This window comes from Scardinius erythrophthalmus, assembly GCF_964197995.2.
Source record: "Scardinius erythrophthalmus genome assembly, chromosome: 22".
NCBI classification, from domain to species: domain Eukaryota; kingdom Metazoa; phylum Chordata; class Actinopteri; order Cypriniformes; family Leuciscidae; genus Scardinius; species Scardinius erythrophthalmus.
In genome coordinates this window covers 20,983,472-21,001,346 of record NC_138242.1, presented here as the reverse complement: position 1 = coordinate 21,001,346, position 17,875 = coordinate 20,983,472, and the positions used below count along the sequence as shown (strand labels likewise).

The 17,875-nt window shown below is 36.1% G+C and overlaps 3 protein-coding genes across 12 annotated transcripts in view; 2 read left to right on the top strand and 1 right to left on the bottom strand.

The window, feature by feature from the left end:
* The window catches only part of kpna1 (karyopherin alpha 1 (importin alpha 5)), a 32,649-nt gene extending 24,446 nt beyond the window's left edge, over nucleotides 1–8,203 (top strand). For all 4 annotated transcript variants that reach the window (XM_081353431.1, XM_081353432.1, XM_081353433.1 and 1 more), the window contains 9 exons: nucleotides 1,673–1,804; nucleotides 1,953–2,041; nucleotides 2,118–2,217; nucleotides 3,511–3,674; nucleotides 4,190–4,268; nucleotides 5,634–5,759; nucleotides 5,853–5,980; nucleotides 6,096–6,271; nucleotides 6,517–8,203. In XM_081353431.1, the coding sequence (XP_081209557.1) occupies nucleotides 1,673–1,804; nucleotides 1,953–2,041; nucleotides 2,118–2,217; nucleotides 3,511–3,674; nucleotides 4,190–4,268; nucleotides 5,634–5,759; nucleotides 5,853–5,980; nucleotides 6,096–6,271; nucleotides 6,517–6,704 (1,182 nt within the window). In that variant the 3' untranslated portion in view covers nucleotides 6,705–8,203. The remainder of the gene's footprint in view (nucleotides 1–1,672; nucleotides 1,805–1,952; nucleotides 2,042–2,117; nucleotides 2,218–3,510; nucleotides 3,675–4,189; nucleotides 4,269–5,633; nucleotides 5,760–5,852; nucleotides 5,981–6,095; nucleotides 6,272–6,516) is intronic.
* Nucleotides 8,204–9,035: 832 nt separating this feature from the next.
* fam162a (family with sequence similarity 162 member A) lies at nucleotides 9,036–13,464 on the bottom strand. 4 transcript variants are annotated; one of them, XM_081352592.1, is made up of 7 exons: nucleotides 13,041–13,458; nucleotides 12,855–12,927; nucleotides 12,681–12,737; nucleotides 11,082–11,177; nucleotides 10,643–10,754; nucleotides 9,438–9,546; nucleotides 9,036–9,362 (listed from the first exon to the last, which is right to left on the bottom strand). In XM_081352592.1, the coding sequence occupies exons 3-7, from the start codon at nucleotides 12,730–12,732 to the stop codon at nucleotides 9,249–9,251; spliced, it is 483 nt and encodes a 160-aa protein (XP_081208718.1). In that variant the 5' UTR covers nucleotides 12,733–12,737; nucleotides 12,855–12,927; nucleotides 13,041–13,458; the 3' UTR covers nucleotides 9,036–9,248. The 4 variants fall into 4 exon arrangements, with proteins under 4 accessions (XP_081208718.1, XP_081208717.1, XP_081208716.1 ...); XM_081352591.1 differs by having other exon boundaries at nucleotides 12,855–13,464; XM_081352590.1 differs by lacking the exon at nucleotides 13,041–13,458 and having other exon boundaries at nucleotides 12,824–12,894.
* mix23 (mitochondrial matrix import factor 23) lies at nucleotides 12,840–17,177 on the top strand. 4 transcript variants are annotated; one of them, XM_081353411.1, is made up of 5 exons: nucleotides 12,840–13,306; nucleotides 15,702–15,827; nucleotides 15,981–16,127; nucleotides 16,758–16,817; nucleotides 16,903–17,177. In XM_081353411.1, the coding sequence occupies exons 1-5, from the start codon at nucleotides 13,256–13,258 to the stop codon at nucleotides 16,951–16,953; spliced, it is 435 nt and encodes a 144-aa protein (XP_081209537.1). In that variant the 5' UTR covers nucleotides 12,840–13,255; the 3' UTR covers nucleotides 16,954–17,177. The 4 variants fall into 4 exon arrangements, with proteins under 4 accessions (XP_081209537.1, XP_081209539.1, XP_081209540.1 ...); XM_081353413.1 differs by having other exon boundaries at nucleotides 12,865–13,283; XM_081353414.1 differs by having other exon boundaries at nucleotides 13,258–13,306; nucleotides 15,706–15,827.
* The last annotated feature ends 698 nt before the right edge of the window (nucleotides 17,178–17,875 follow it).

Sequence of the window (17,875 nt, the reverse complement as noted above, 5' to 3'; positions counted from 1 at the left end):
ACAGATCCTATAATGGTATCCTAATGAATAGAATACCCCTAGTGGAAATGAAGCAGTCAGTCAGCTTAACATTTAGTAAGTGGATTTCTATTCTAATCAAAAATTATATAACAAACACGATAAATGTAGCCATTTAAAAGAAAAAAAGATTGGTATCCTAACACTTTAGTTTTGGGTTCAGTTCTCACTATTAACTAGTTGCTTATTATCATGCATATTACTAGGATATTGACTCTTCATTATTACTTATTAAGCACATATTATGCCTTATTCTGCATAACCATATTATACATCCCTCAATCCTACCCAATACCTATACTTAACAACTACCTTACTAACTATTAATAAGTAGTAATTTGGAGTTTGAGGCAAAAGTTGTTGTTAATAGTGAGAATTGGACCAACTAAAGTGTGACCAAAATATGTTTTTTATAGATTTTGTTGCTAGGGTGCTGCCATTTGGTTGGCTCCATTTCGTTGGATTAATGAAGATTATTTTAGTTTCGATTCTGGTCTTTGATTTTTCTGCTTAGTTGCAGAAACTAACTGTTAATTCAAGTATTCTGTTAATAATATTGAGTTTGAAATTATTGGTTCTGCACTGCCAATTGATTGTTGATTTTAATAAATATGTCTATATTGGCTAACGTTGATTAAAGGTCAGTCAATAATAGAAGTGGTCTAAATATTATAGATGCAATAGGAGATCTGGGAAATGCTAACTTTAGCCTGCTAGCATTGAAAGCATACGATCCCACCCTCCCTGCAAATTGCTGTCCAAAGCCACGCCTCCTCTAAAACACATGAACGTGCACAGACCAGAAGCGAGACAACCAGAGACAACGTTATTGGATTACATCATGTGTCATTCACCGGTGAGAAAATGTTACAGTACAGTGAGTAGCACTACTACAATAGCGAACGTAAACAGCTGTTTGGCTGCCATTCTCGCTCTGTCTGCACATGAATGCGTTGATGACGTTCAGCTGCCATTTACGGTACCTCCTGAACCAAAACAATGAGCTTATGCTGCGTTCATGCTGTCATAACCGTAATTAAGAGACGGCAACCTGTGAAGTTCTACCTCTAGATATTCTTTGGAGAGCTCTCTGAAGGGAGGGTGGGATCTCATGCTTTCAAAGCTAACTTGCTATTGCTAGCCACTCTGAAATTGCCTACCCTACCTTTAAGTTAACACTGTATCATAATGCAAGACAAGCACAGCAAATGAGCTATTTTTCAGCATTATTCAGTACAGCATTTGAATAAACTGGTTGATTTATAGATCAAGTAGCCCATTTCAAATGCATTGCTTAGTTATACACACTGTTTTTTGACAGTCTTCTGGGGGTTTCTAAGACTAGAGTCTAGACGACCAGTTGTTTACAAAATGTCAGCAAATTATGGAAATTAGTCGTGGTGCATGTCCCTAATTAAAATGAACTATGCGGTCTAGTGCCAGAAAAACCACTTGCCAGTCTTAGGCCCCAAGTCACAGCAGTGAGACAGTGAGTCATCCGGCATGAGTCTCTCCCAGCATACGCTCGCACTATTGGAATGTGTATATTTTGCAAGTCTCATAGGTATCTTTATTTAATCCTCTTCGGCTTTTGAATGGTGCATTAGTGAATGCTTTTCTGCAGTATGGTGACACATACTCTGTCTCTGTGCAGTTTGAAGCAGCGTGGGTTCTGACTAACATCGCATCAGGAACATCCCACCAGACACGTGTGGTCATCCAGGCTGGGGCGGTGCCCATTTTCATTGAGATGCTCAGCTCTGATTTCGAGGATGTACAAGAACAGGTAAGCATCTGTACACATTTGCATTGAAGGGGCACAAATAGACCCAGTTAGGTATAATAAATAGACCCAGTTAGGTATAATAAAATAGGACTTAATTTGATGTAATTTGATATTTAATTTGATGTGATTGTCTTTGTTTTCACTCCAGGCGGTGTGGGCTTTAGGCAATATCGCTGGGGACAGCACTGAGTGCAGAGATTATGTTCTGGACTGCAATATTCTACCCTCTCTAGTACAGTAAGTCATGCAAGCATTCATTTAAAACAACCATACTGTTGAATGGTTGTCCTAATGATGCAGGTTCTCATTGCAGGTTATTGGCTAAACAAAATCGTCTGACTATGATGAGGAATGCCGTCTGGGCTCTGTCCAACCTGTGCAGAGGGAAAAACCCACCCCCAGATTTTGCCAAGGTAAAATCTCCTCCTATTTCCTCACAATTAAAAACAATTAATTTCTATAGTGCTTTAAAAAATTATTTTATTATTTGCATCATTATTTAATTGTGCCAAGCTCATCTTTACATTTTGATGATTTTTACCATCATCTAACACTAATTTTGAAAACACTAATAATGTACACTGTTAAATTTACATTCTGTACATTATAATGTGGGATGTCCAGGTTCACTTGAAATATTTAAAGTGATTAACTTTAGTCTTTAGAGTGTGTCATCATGGTTATGTTTGCTTAAACTAGAACATGTTATTAATAATTATGGTTAATTAAATATCTTGATTAAGTTAATGTTGCTTTTATAATTTTATAAAAATGTTCATTTGTTTTCTTTTATAATATATTGATGTGGATTAACATTAAAATATAAACCAATATTAACTTAAAGGAGAACTCCGGTCAATTTTAACATTGAGCTAATTTTTTTGTAAATTTGGAGTGCTGTCAGTACAGAGAACAACGACAAAAATCGGTGTTGCCTACACCGTGTTATCCTCTTTTTTAAAATGTGCACCCTGTTGATTTCAATGGGGCAAGTTTTAAACCTGCTTTTAGCCTCTTAACATCCTTGATGTGTCATTACAAGTGCACAGCCAATGTGAGTGATTCCTTCAGAGTGAACGCGGGTGAATCTGACTGCAGTAGATGTGAAAGATATGAATAAAAATGATGTTATTTCAGCCAGCGCACATACCTGTATTTACATCCTGTTTTCGGTCGAAGTCCATAGTAATTGATTGTCGAGTTCACGCGCGTGATCATAGGTAGGCCTACTAAACCTATGCGTGTGAACTCGACAATCGATTACTATGGACTTCGACCGAAAACAGGATGTAAATACAGGTATGTGCGCTGGCTGAAATAACATCATTTTTATTCATATCTTTCACATCTACTGCAGTCAGATTCACCCGTGATCACTCTGAAGGAATCACTCACATTAGCTGGGCACTTGTAATGACACATCAAGGATGTTAAGAGGCTAAAAGCAGGTTTAAAATTTGCCCCATTGAAGTCAACAGGGTGCACATTTTAAAAAGAGGATAACACGGTGTAGGCAACACCGATTTTTGTCGTTGTTCTCTGTACTGACAGCACTCCAAATTTACAAAAAAATGAGCTCAATGTTAAAATTGACCGGAGTTCTCCTTTAATAATTGAGTAATTTATTGAAACATAATTAAGTCACATGATTATACACGCCTTTAAACTTAAGGTGAGATCTAAGTTGTATTTGTCTTTTAATGCAGGTGTCACCGTGTCTCAGCGTTCTGTCCTGGCTGCTCTTTGTGAACGATACTGACATTCTGGCTGATGCATGCTGGGCTCTTTCTTATCTGTCCGACGGTCCCAATGAAAAGATCCAGGCTGTTATTGACTCAGGAGTCTGTCGCAGACTAGTGGAGCTGCTGCTGTAAGACATGAAATACAGATAGGAAGAATAATGAATAGCTTAGGTCAGTGGTTCTCAACCTTTGTGATTTAAAGGTCCTCCATTGTCGACTTGACTTTCACAGTCATTTGTGCTTTACAAATGGATTAGAGATATTCTTTTTTACTCAATTTCTACCAAATAATTATTTTAGAGCTGGGCATAACCAAAAATAAAAATATGTATTCTAAATGTATTTCATTCATTTTTGAAAATTAGGCTTCCTCATACACTGTATCCGGGTTTTCCAAGACTGGGGTCTTTACAGAAAAAATAAAATGTGAAATATCTTGGTTTTAGCTGATTTGAATGATGATTCATATTATTTTAATTCATTTTGATTAATTCATCTTGAGGTCCCCTGGAAGTTTGCATTGGGCTCCAGTCCCTTCGGGTTGAGAACCACTGGCTTAGGCTTTTAAGAGGACTTCTCTTCTTTGTATTTTTATTGGCGATACTTGAAAACAGTTTTCTGAGGTTGTTTTCATGTGTTGCAGACATGCAGAATATAAGGTGGTGTCCCCTGCTCTAAGAGCCGTGGGGAACATTGTTACAGGAGATGACCTACAGACTCAGGTGAAATAATTGAGCTTTTTTTCTTTCCTTTTTTATAGTTGACAAAATGATATCTCAATATTTTCTGGGATTTTGTTGATAACAATAATTAGACAATATTTTGCTGTGTTTTTTTTTTGTGCTGGTACCTTGGCTGGTTTAGGCCTGTTGGTAAAAAAAAAAAAAAAAGATTTCTAGGGGCAGTTTAACCTTTTATATGGGCAATTATTTCTAAATTTATTAGGTGTGCATCATGTGAAATTCTTACATTTAATCAAAATCAATAAGTTCAATTAGAGTTTTAAGACTAGGCTTTTACCAATCAAATGAAATCAGTATCAATAGCACATAAGCTCCATCTAAACTTAAGCATTTGGATGTATTTAATGCATAAATAATGCTATGAAATTAATGTCATGTAATGTAATTTATTTTGAATATTAAACTATGATTTTTTAAAATGTAAAATTTTAAATATGAAAATAAAATGAAGGTCATTGAGTAATTTATTCCTGATTAATTCAGGAACGAAGCAAGTGACCGCCTTTATGAATGGATCATTGAATCATTGATTCGCTCAAAAAACGCTAATTCATTCAGGAACTAAACTCTAAGCAACTGCAAAGTTGAACTTCTTTTAACTTTACATGGCTTTCTGAACATGCGACTCTCTTGTGTGAGACGCGAGTGTAACAGTCAAAGATGTCCATCTAGAGCATGTTTATTTTGAAAAGCAGTGCTGAAAATGCATTCTGTGTGAATGGCTTGATTACAGGGTTGATGTAACCTAAGCCCTGTTTACACCTGGTATTAAGAAGCATTTTCATCAATCCGATCACAAGTGTATAATGCTAAATACAGATGTAAATGGGGTCTAAAATGTTTTGAACATGTCCAGTTTCCACCACTTCCAGAAGTAGTCGAAAATGCTTTCGCCTGGATTGATTTCCTAGTGTAAACGCTAATGTGGCCAAATGTGTTCAAACAGCATCTGACGCAAAAATAAAATTTGAATGCACCGTTTTTGCATTCGAATGTGGATTTTATTTTAAATTCGACTAATATTTTAAATTTGACATCTCTAAAACAGCACGTTTGGTTGTGATATTGCTTAACTATATCAAATGGATATATAAAACAAAAACTCACACAGGGAAAAATTCTTTGTCTACAAGTATTGAATTTTTGGGGCGTTTTAACTGCGTTAAACTAGGCTACATCATGCAGTAAAAGCTATCTCAAGGTGTTAATGTCAGCTTCCACATCGTTAAAACAGCAATTACGATATTATTGTAGCTGATACATACTGCAATCCCTACCTCTGCTGTAATGTTGTAGCTAATACATACTTCAGATGTAACTTTTCATTTGTTTTCTTATGCACAGGTGATTCTTAACTGCTCTGCCCTGCAAAGTCTGCTTCACCTGCTGAGTAGCCCGAAAGAGTCCATTAAAAAAGAGGCATGTTGGACCATCTCCAATATCACAGCTGGGAATCGTGCACAAATACAGGTGCATGCATGTTTGAACAGTTCAACACATAAACTTCAGTTTGAGTGTCGTTTTCTCTCTCACACTCTTTCTTTTGATCTTTGTAACTTCTAGATGGTGATGGATGCAGATTTGCTCCCCCCGTTGATAAGTATTCTGCAAGTAGCTGAGTTTCGCACAAGAAAGGAGGCGGCATGGGCCATCACAAACGCCACATCTGGCGGCTCTGCTGAGCAGATCAGGTGAGACAGATCACTTCTTAAGCCTGGTATTAACGTGTCATTTTTGATCGGATCACTTCCTGCAGCAGCAACCAAGGTGGCTATATATATTATAATGCTTTGATCTTCTCCTTAGGCATCTTGTTGAGCTTGGTTGCATCAAGCCCTTATGTGACCTCCTGACGCTGATGGATTCAAAGATCGTGCAGGTGGCCCTAAATGGCTTGGAGAACATCCTACGACTGGGTGAGCTGGAAGCTAAACGAGGAGGAGGAATCAACCCCTACTGCGCGCTCATTGAGGAGGCATATGGTATGTTAGCCGTCACACTTTGAATGTGATGAATTCATTAATGAATAATTTTTAAACCTGAAGGTTTAACACCAAAGTATACTTCAGTTTTGATGTCAACACGCATACTATGCTGAAAGGTTTGAATAAATATTGTTTTATTTTTTGCATCTCCTTGTGAAATTACTTTTAAAAATAAATATGACCAGACATATGACAAAAAAAAAGACAAACTATGATAACATTTTTCTATTGTTTTCCATCAGGGTTGGACAAACTGGAGTTCTTACAGGGTCATGAGAACCAGGAGATCTACCAGAAGGCTTTTGACCTGATCGAACGCTACTTCAGCACAGATGATGAAGATCCGGCTCTGGCACCTGCCGTTGACCTCCAGCAGCAGCAGTTCCTTTTCCAGCAGTGTGAGGCTCCCATGGAGGGTTTCCAACTTTAACACTTCCACTCACTCCCTTATCCTCCAAGCAATCCACCCTGTAGGGTGAGAGACGCCCCACTGACCCAACAGAGCGAAGGATTTAACAAATGAACATTTCAATTAGAGTGTGATATACAAGAGCGTGTGTTGCCGGTCAACCCATTTCCCCTCTCTTGTCCTTCTTCCCTGATGTCATTGGCCCGATCCGGAACGATGGCGACATGCAGAAAACATGACCAGTAGACATTTTCATATGACTAAAATAACCCACTTCCTTCATTAAACTCTCATTCAGCCCTTCAAAGCACGCGTATCCCATCAGTCCCGATTCAGGAAAACTGCATCCAGCGATGAGTTGATAGAAGCTGGAAAAGCACAGCTTGTGTGACGTGACTGCAATATTGACTTTCATCTATTGTAAAACACTGGACTGACCATGTGACTGTGTTTGCATGTCTCCAAAATCCCCACCCCCCTCCCTCCAAAAAAAAAGTGACGGCCAATGTACGCCGAAGGACGTCTGCTGAAGGCAAGGCACTTTTTCCTTCCCATTTGACCCAGACAACTCAACGACGGACTAAGGGGTCCGGGCTTTCTGACTGAAAATGCCAGTCTGACAGTCTTTTGCTTTTTGACACACATTGAACATTCCGACGATGACTGAACTGTACAGGCGCCGCCTCTCCTTTTAGGGTTACACATTTGCACCTTTGGAATTCTGGGAGTTGGAGTCTTCCTGCTCACTGAGACTGCTGGACAGACATAAAGACAGGTCCTGTATCCTGTGCATTAAAACCATTTGATACTTCAAGGTCAATTTCACATGAGCATCATCTTCATCAGCACTTTACGTTCAGAACAGACCCTTTGTTTAGATTGGAACATCTGTAGTCAGTTTTAGTCCCTCGAAACGCTTCTCAGGATATCAAGGTGAAGAGGAATGGTATCTGCATTACGGGATTCATTTACAGTAAACACTACGTATTTAAGAGTGCTGAGAAAACGACCCCTTCAAAGCTCCCACCATATTTTAACAAGCTGTTGAAAATTGAGATGAAAGGCTTTAGCTTTCCGATGTTTGTGAGAAAACTTTAATATTAATGTCTAATCATGGTGAATGCACACACACATTCAGAAACAACATATGTGACTAGAACTATATAAGACAAAATACAGAGCAGAAAGTTGTTCAGTACCTTTTGGTTTTCTGTTTTATCTTATTGGTTTTGTGAGGGTTAGAATCTCTTGATGCCGAAGGTGCCATAATCCTCATTTTAAAAAATGGAGGTGGAAAATGACAAACAAATGGACTTTAAAGAAGACTAAAAACTTATCAACACGTTTAAACATAAGATTCAATGGGTATTAGCTCAAGATATGATTGTTTACTTTGTTTTTCTTATTTCATTGTCAGATTCTTCCCAAGAGATGACCAGCTCTTTGTTCAATACTGCTGTTGTATTGAGATTGTGTAACTGTTCTCTGTTACGCCATTTGCATAAATGCTGTTTCATGAAGCTCAGTGGTCAAGTGATTTACTATGAAATCTGTTGGTACTTTAGGAGACTCATTCATCATTGCTTCATTCACAAAAGGGCCAGTCATTACATCAGGGATGGGATTTTCCCCCTATTTGTAAGAATTAACGTGTTTTATGACAAGTCCGAGAATAAAATGGTTTGGTTGGGGCCTGATTACTGAAGAAAGTGATATGGCTTAGTGCAATCATCAAATCGCAACGGATGTGATGAAATTATAAAAATATATAGTGCTGCATGTTTCAGAGTAAAGCACAGCACTGTGTTCCCTTTTTTTTTACAGTAAATACTACTCTGCAAGTGCTGTGTGTTTGAGTCACTTATAATTTGCATTTGAGAGCTGAACACACCAACCATCTTCCCAAATTCATAATGAGAGTTTATAAATCTGTCAACAGAGAGAAGGCTTTCCGTTTAGCTGATGTTTTTCTCAACTACTCTCAACCTATTTTTTGACCATGTACTCAATGTTTTTCTATATAGTTTAGGGATATTGTGAGCAAACATTGCAGGATAACTTAATTTAAAAATAAAGCACTAAGTTTATTAAATGCTACAATTTAATTTAGCCATCACAACATTATAATGTACAGTATGAAAAAATCATATTCATTTTGATTTTGATATTAAATTATAATATGGTTACATTAATCTGAATAGGAAAATAGGAAATATCCAATATGGACAGATTATGATAAATTCATTTCTAATATCGGCTGATATATCTTTACCTTCATGTCATGTAATTCTGGCATTATTACTATTAAATATTAGCTACAAAAACAAAAGACATTCACAATGAGACTAAAGATAATAATAAACATCATTGGACCAGTATTTTATTTTTTCTGAATATATACAAAAATCACACAGAGGACAACTCACATCTTTATTTTATACACTAGAGAAGTTGTGGAGGAACATCTGTACCACCTCCACAAGAGTTCCCATGGGTTGTGGCATGTGATATTTGGAAAAACTGGATGGTGAATGATGGGCTTTTGGGCGTTCGATTGAACGCATATCACTGGGCTTTCTCTGCAAGTGCAGCGGCCTCCTTCTCCTTCAGTGCTTCCTCTCTCAGTCGAGCCTTCTTCTCCATGTTACGAGCGGTCAGATTGTCATGCCGACCAACCGCCTGTCACAGAAGACATTTATTAAAGGATCTGACAGCCATCAAAGACGCCATTTCATTTATACACTGTTTTATTACCTGTTTGCCAGAGATAACCATACCGAGGCACGCCAGGAGGGTCAGTGCCATCATGACATAGCAGGCCTTCACGCGTACTCTGTTCCTGGAAGCATCAATCATCTCAAAACTGAAAACGGCACAGTTTTTTCATTAGTATAGGCATTAGCATAAAATAGTACACCCACAAATATATGTTTAAACAAGTGAAGTCCTACTGTATAACGCTGTGATTTTACAAAGAAAAACATTGAAAGATTAGAGCAGGGCATATTTACAGATTTTCTCATTTGATTCAATTGCTAATACCCCCAAAAAACTTTATTTCTTTTTGAATGAATCATAAAAAAAAGAGGTCATTCATTTTGTTGACATTTGCGCTGTATGTTTTTGATTCACTAAAAAGAACAAGTTCAAGAGTCATTTCTTTTTGAATCTGGCTTTTTCCTACTATGGAAGTCAATGGGGTACATCAACTTTCTGGTTACCGACATTCTTCAAAATATCTTCTTTTGTGTTCAGCAGAAGAAAGAAATTCAAACAGGGTTGAAACAACTAGAGGGTGAGTAAATGATGACAGAATTTTCATTTTTAAGTGAACTATTCCTTTAACAATAACCACACAGAGGAACGATATTGTTGGAATCACTGTCAAAACTTTTTTTCCCCAGCTGATTAACGATAAAACCTTGACAGCCAATCATTTAAAGCGGCAGATGACATCACTGCAGTGCACACTTATAATAAACAGAGCGCTATTGGTGTGTGGACGCTAATATAGTTACGGTATTAGTTATCGTTCTTGGTGTGAACAAGCCTTTACATATACATTCTCTCACAAAGCTACTAAAAATAGTCATACGCTAAAAAAGATTGATCTTGGGATTTTAAGAATCGGGATAAAACGAAATATCACGATTAATCAATAAATCATTATATTCACCAATCCCTAGAAAAGCAACTGTATGTATGGAAGGTCACAAAGGACGTGCCTGTTCTGTTTTGCATCTAACCATCACAAACAGAGTCCACTCTGATCTCCCTCCAGATACCATGAATTACACTAATTACCTGTCATTACACTGGGAGTAAATCTCATTTAAACCTTACAGCAGACAGCTCTTGTGTTCCACCAATAAGCTGGCACATGACCTCATTAACCAACTACACGTTTCATGCCTGAAACTGGGGGTTTCTTCAAACGTAAAGAGGAATAGCCCACTTACGACACAAACTCTGGAATCTGCTCTGCGGTTTTGAATCGCCCGGACCACATCAGAATCTTCTTATCCCAGTCTGTTGGGCGGTAGCCTGGCACTTTAAACCCAAGCCGTTGAGCTAAAGGCAACACCGAGAGATGAGAAACAAGGTGTTAGTGAGGAGAAGTTGGTCTGTTGGGAAAAAGATCAAATTCCCTCTGGTATAATCTGATCCTTGTAGAACAGCCAGAACAGGAACTTCTCTTGCTCTACAAGGTAATTACGCGGTTGCGTGCTACATGCATTTTTTTTTTTTTGGCTTTGCTTTGCTGGGACAAAACGTGCTGGAATGACGTAATTCATTCAGCACATCAAAGTGCCGTGTCATTTTGAGTGCTGTGTCATGTCCTATGCCACACCTTCTAATGCAGGCAGGTAGAAGTGAATGGATATTTAGAGTACTGACCCGGTTCGGTGGTCTGTTGGGGTGTAGATGCCCCTTCTTGAGGCTTGATGCACAGTCTTCTGCTCCCTGTGTTCATCACGCCTCTCTGCCACTGCCCTATGAGGGAAAAGGGAGAATTAAAGGGATAGGTCAGCCTAAAATGTAAATTCTGTCAACATTTCTTTCCTCAGTGGAACACATAAAGACAATTTTAGCTGAACTGTCCCTTTAAGGCTGCCATGGTGATCAATTTTGGCTGTATGATGATGTTTATACAAAACTAATATGTTATTTCCTGTTAGCCTACATTTGCACTGATTATGAGTCCAAAACACTTTTTTTATTGTTCCCCGAATGAGGACATGAAATTTCATTTAAGATTTTGATTTCTCATTTGAGCAGCTGTTTTAATCATTTGATTTATTATTGGATAATTTGAACATTTGATTTATCATTTCAAATTTGTTAGAAAAAAACATTACCTTTGTAAATGTTAAATGTCCAAACTATACTCAGAAATGAGAGTATAGTTTCTTTCTATATTTACTATATTTAAACTATATTCAGACTCACCATAGCAATTATAGTTTCTGCCAAACTATTTCAGTTACAGAAAAACTGTTATTTACTGGAATCTTCTTCAAACAAGCTTTCACAATCTTTTCGTGTCATTATCATTAATACTACTGTAACTGTATTATTTTGGCAGAAACTATGATTGTTATGGTGAGTATGAATATAGTTTGAATAAAGTAAATATATAAAGAAACTATATTCTAATTTTTGAGTATAGTTTGAACATATATATAAATATATATAAGAAGAGTATGAAGTGCCATCTGAAATTTTCTTCTAGAATAATCATTTTTATCAAGCTTGTATATTTAAGTTCAATAATTTCACTTAAATGGCAATGCAAATTACCTATTAAATATCATTTAAGTGAAATGACTTAACTTAAATATACAAGCTTTATAAAAATGATCATTCTAGAAGAAAATTTCAAATGGCACTTAGAGGCTTTTGCATCTGAACTCTTCATATATTAATATTATATATAACAATTAATATATTATTAGTATATTATATTATTATATTGATATGATCAATATATATTGAATATAAAATATATAACACTTACATAAATATTAATGATACATACTAATATATGAAAAAAGTTTGTAAATGTATTGTTGTATTTTGTATATTTAATTTGTAAGTTTTTGTAAGAGATTAGATATAGAGTACCAATTCTTCTTTTTTTTGATGACATACTGAGCGATATTAAGTTATCACAGCTGTTACTAATAATTATTTACTACAGTAAAGAGATCAGATAGAGTTGTAAAATCGTAAATTCACAAGAGGTGTGGCTCTTTTCACGTATTAGATAATTAAAATGAAATTAAAATGATCAAATCCATGCAATAACCTCATGAATCCAATCATGCCAGTATCGAAAAGTTAAACTACGTCATAATCGTTTATAAACGTTTATAATCATGTGTTCAGCGCGTAGTGTTGTGCTAATAAGTGTGTCAAGAATGCCCACTGTCACTGTGCCCAGTGCCAAAGCTTATCACATGCTGCGTCCAAAACAAACTTATGGAAAATACTGACCTATTAAAGTCCCAAAGGCAGCGCGAGGCCCGCGGATCATGTTGAAGATCATGACTTCTGAAGAAAAATATAATGACAGAAAAAGACCAAATTTAAGGCATGAAAGCCTGTCCAAATGACAACGCTAGGTTTAGTTCCTCTACCAGAATAATGAAAGTCAGTTCGAGTTCATACTTGAAAGAGCGCAGAGCTGAACGTAGCTGAACACTGAAGGACCCTAAGAAGTCTAAACAGCTCATAGGAGCGCCTGTTAAGGACATACGTATGTGTTCGTAACACGCATGTGGTTGTAAAAAGCATAGTTAAATAAGGTTATATGCACAATATTTGAAGTTCTTCATAATATTTCGCATAAAGCACCTGTGGATTTTACACGCTCACGTTTAATCCTGATTATAGTGAGAAATAATTACATCACATAATCTCTCTTAAAATGGCTCACACTAGTATGAAAAATACTCAGTAATTATCTGTAACATTATTTGGTTAGTGTCAAAGACGATCGTTTTTGTAGTAAGTATAATGTAGGCAGTATTTGGACAGCCTCGGCGCGCAGGACCTCTTCAGAGTCCAGTATGGCGGCGCCCGGTGGAGTTCTGAACTGTGAGGACTTTTCAATGTTTCAGGTAAAACGAGCGAACTTGACAATGGTTAGGATAAAAAATTATGCAGGATTCTTAAGCGCACATTGATTTTTATGAGCACGGTGTTATGATGTTTACAGGAAAAGATGTACAAATATATGACCCTCTGGTCTGATGCACGCAGTCGTGTGGTTCAATACATGGGTTTCTCGGCGACGTCATCACTGCTTGCGCACGCAACCAGGAGGCAATAGACCCGCGGTCTTCGTATCGGAGTAAAGGGTTTAGGCTAGTAGCATAGTGGTGGTGTTGTCTCTAAGTCAAAATGCAAAGAAGTTGTTGCGTAATTTATTTATATGCAGGCCTATCTGTTGTGTTTTATCTGCTCATTTAAATTATACATGTTGCAAGTAATTCCAAATTTAGGCAAATGGAAGAGTGGGACAGAAGAAGGAAGTATGTTATAGGCTATTCTTTCTATTCATAATTTGACGAGCTGCACATGACCACATAGCACGTAGTTGTATGCATCAATGGATTTGTACGCTCTAATCATTTATTTTGTATACACACTTGGTGTCTGAATAAGATAATTATATAGCCTATATCAGGCCATACAATTGCTGGCCACTATTTGTCATCCGCAATCCAAAGATCGTCATGTATTGCGTAGGGATCCGGCAAGATCTCACCATTGCTGAGAGTAAGTTTTTTAATATAATCGCCACGGTCGGAGGTACTAAGGCTACATAATCCATCGTCAAATCTTTGATTTACACTAATGTAACGTTATATGTGCAGTCATGAAATGCTGCAGGTCGTAAAGTAACGTAACGTAAACAAGGTTAACTTATATAAAAGCAAATGCTGCACTGCTAACATTACATTACTAACTTAGTCTAACATGATAATTCATACATGCATCACAGTATGTCCGGATTCGTAAACAGTTGGACGTTTTACATATGTTATAATAATATGAAACACAAACAAACAGATCCAACTCTGAAATTGCAGTTTATTATTAAGTCAACAAGAAATTACAAACAATGGGAAATCTACGTTAATTACAATATCTTTACAGAATTCGGCATAACAGATAGCGGGTTTTTTGCCTCCTGGATGCGCGCGCATCCGGTATTGTTTGTATACAAGAAACCCGTGTATAAGCACAAGCAGCCGAGCAAACATGACTCTGCTTTTCTTTATAAATATAAATATAAATGTATGCATTAAATGACCTATATTTTATACACAAAAACAATATACAGAAATTAAAAGTTTTTTTATTAACGCTATTAAGTACATATTTATGTGTAAAATTTGGGTAGTTGACATCATGAACTCGTGAACTTTTTTCAGCATCAGGATTTGATTTGAAGGTGAAGTTTAAAGAAGAACTCCGGTCAATTTTAACATTGAGCTCATTTTATTGTACATTTGGAGTGCTGTCAATACAGAGAACAACTACAAAAATCGGTGTTGCCTACACCGAGTTATTCTATTTTTATAATTTGCACCCTGTTGACTTCAATGGGGCAAGTACTAAACCTGCTTTTAGGCTCTTAACATCCTTGATGTGTCATTACAAGTGCACAGAAAATGTGAGTGATTCCTTCTGAGTGAACACGAGTGGATCTGACTGCAGTAGATGTAAAAGATATGTATAAAAATGATGTTATTTAAGCCAGCGCAAATACCTGTGTTTACATCCTGTTTTTCGGTTGAAGTCCAAAGTAGTCGATTGCCGAGTTCACGCGCATAGGTTTATCACGCGCGTGAACTCGGCAATCGACTACTTTGGACTTCAACCGAAAAACAGGATGTAAACAGGTATTTGCGCTGGCTTAAATAACATCATTTTTATACATATCTTTAGGGTGCAAATTTTAAAAATAGAATAACTCGGTGTAGGCAACACCGATTTTTGTAGTTGTTCTCTGTATTGACAGCACTCCAAATGTACAATAAAATGAGCTCAGTGTTAAAATTGACCGGAGTTCTCCTTTAAGGTGTTATAAACACTTTTCCCTTTTTAAATAATTTTAATAACCTCTTATTTATTTCATTTCAATAGTACGATTTATTTCAATTCAGTTAATTATGTCTGCGGTATGTGTCAGTGTCCCTCAATTAATATGAGCTTATAAAGCTGCATATAATAATTATACGAGAACATAGTTTAAAAATGGGTTTAGATGAACTATAACGTCACACTGCAGGACTCTGCTTGAAATGGTGTCAACTATCCATGTGTAGTTATGTTGTTTACATTATAAATGTAATATGTGATGAATACGGAGGGGTTTTACTTTAAGATAGTAATATTAATATTCCATAAATGGAGAAAATTATTATTAAGGCATCAGAACAACAATGATTGCATTGCTTACAGTCAATTTTCTGCTGTTTTTCTATCTCTCCGTATGACCTCTAGGAAGTATTAAAAGGGATGCGCACCATAGATGACAGAATTGTCCATGCCCTTAATACCACTGTGCCCACTGTGTCCTTTTCAGGCAAAGTGGATGCCACACAGACCTGCAAAGAACTTTATGAATCTGTATGTATCACCTTACAAAGTGCTTTTAAATAATCTAAAATGATTATTAGAGAGACCCTGATTCTGTGATTGATGTATGACTTATTTTAGTGAACTGTCTCTAGTATGTGTTGTTTAATTACAAACTTTGTCCCTGTATTTTCTGTCTTTCAGCTCATGGAAGCCCATCTGTCCAGAGATAAGGCAATAAAATCATGTATTACAGAGACCTCTGCTGTCGTCGGACAGTTACGTGAAAAGAGAGCAAAAGATAGTGACAACTTGTCAATTATCAAGCAACTCAGGAAAGAACAAACTAAGGTAATACCACTGTCTGCCACCAGGGGACCCATGAACTCTAGTGTTATGTAGTTTTATCTGTTGACTCATAACCAAAGCGATAGAGGTCGCCCAACTTACATATATAACAGAAAATAAGAGGAACCACGTGAATCTGTGTGCTTCTCAAATCCAAGGTTGCTTAAAGTTTTGTTTACATTATTATATTGCATTATGGGTTAATGTTCCCTTTTATATAATTTGAAAGAAGGGTTATTATCGTTAAGTAAAACTATTAAAAAACATTTCTGTTAAATAAAATAAAAAACTTAAACTAAACAAAAATTAGAAAATGTTGCCTCGGCAATAAACTGAAATATGTTTAAATTGAAGCACTAAAATTAAGTGGAACTGAATTAAACTAAAATCAACTGAAATAAAAACAAATTGAACCTAAATAGCAGTAGTATTTAAAAAAATGAATAAAATGAAAACCGCACATAACAAAATTTCTAAAAATTAAACTTAAATGAATATAACTAAAACTATAAAAATAAATGCTAATTCAAAATATGAATAGTTCTATAATAAAACTAAAATAGCACTGTGTGGAAGTCTGTTCACAAATGGATGAAATCGAAATCTTCTGAAATCTTCTCAATTTGCCTACAGTTAAAAATCATGCAGTCTGAGCTGAATGTTGAAGAGGTGGTCAATGACCGGAGTCTGAAGGTGAGGTTTTTGAGTGTCTATTGATTCTATTGAACATGAGCTGTTTTCATTCAGAAACATGTCCCTGATGGCATTTCCCTCCTAGGCCTTCAACGAAAGGTGTCGAATTCACTACACCCCTCCCAAGATCAAGTGAATGATAGTTCTGTTGTCAACATGAACCACACAGTGTTCTGAGGACCACACCTGGAGCTGAGCCGGGACATTGACCCCAAACATCTCACAAACCCTCCTCCGCCAGTGTGCTGTCTGTGGCTTTGTGTTTCTACAGTGAAGGAACACTACCGTTGCCCTAGTCCTGTAAACCTTTTTGTATAAATACTGTACAAAAGATTTTATTAAAAATGAAATGTTTTCCAATTACTGAAATGTTATTTGCTTTGCAACACAACGATGAGTGTTCAGTTGAAGAGGAGGATACGTTTCTTGATCTGTTCTCAGACCTTGACATGCCCACTTGTGTCAAAGGTTAAAGCAGGGGTTTTCAGTTTCTTAGATGCCACGGACCCCCACACGATGACCCCCATCCTAAAAATTTAAAAGACCAGTTCTTGTATAAAGGCCCTATTTATACTGTGAAAAATTATTATAAATTTGTCAAAATATTATTTGGAAAAAATTTAGCTTCTATTCAGTTACATTACTATGTTTAGCCTATGTATTTATTAGATTAATTTTATATTTTTAAATTAGTTATTAAAATCAGATTCTTTTTTAATCACTTATTTAAATCTAAATATCTAGTTTCAATTCAGTTACATTACATTTAATGAATGTTTAGTCTATTTAGACAAAAATTATTTTTAAAAGAGTTATTTAAATTAAATTATATTTTTAAATCATTCTTATATCTAAAATCTAGTCTATTACATTATACCATTTAAACTTTCAATTTATATCTAAAACCTTTTAAATTTAAATATTTAGTTTTTATTCAGTTACATTACATTTATTTTTTTATTTATAATTTATTTAAATCAGATTAACTTTTTTAGCATTATTTAAAACCTTTTAAATCAAATAGTTTCTATTCAGTTACATTACTTTTAATTAAAAAA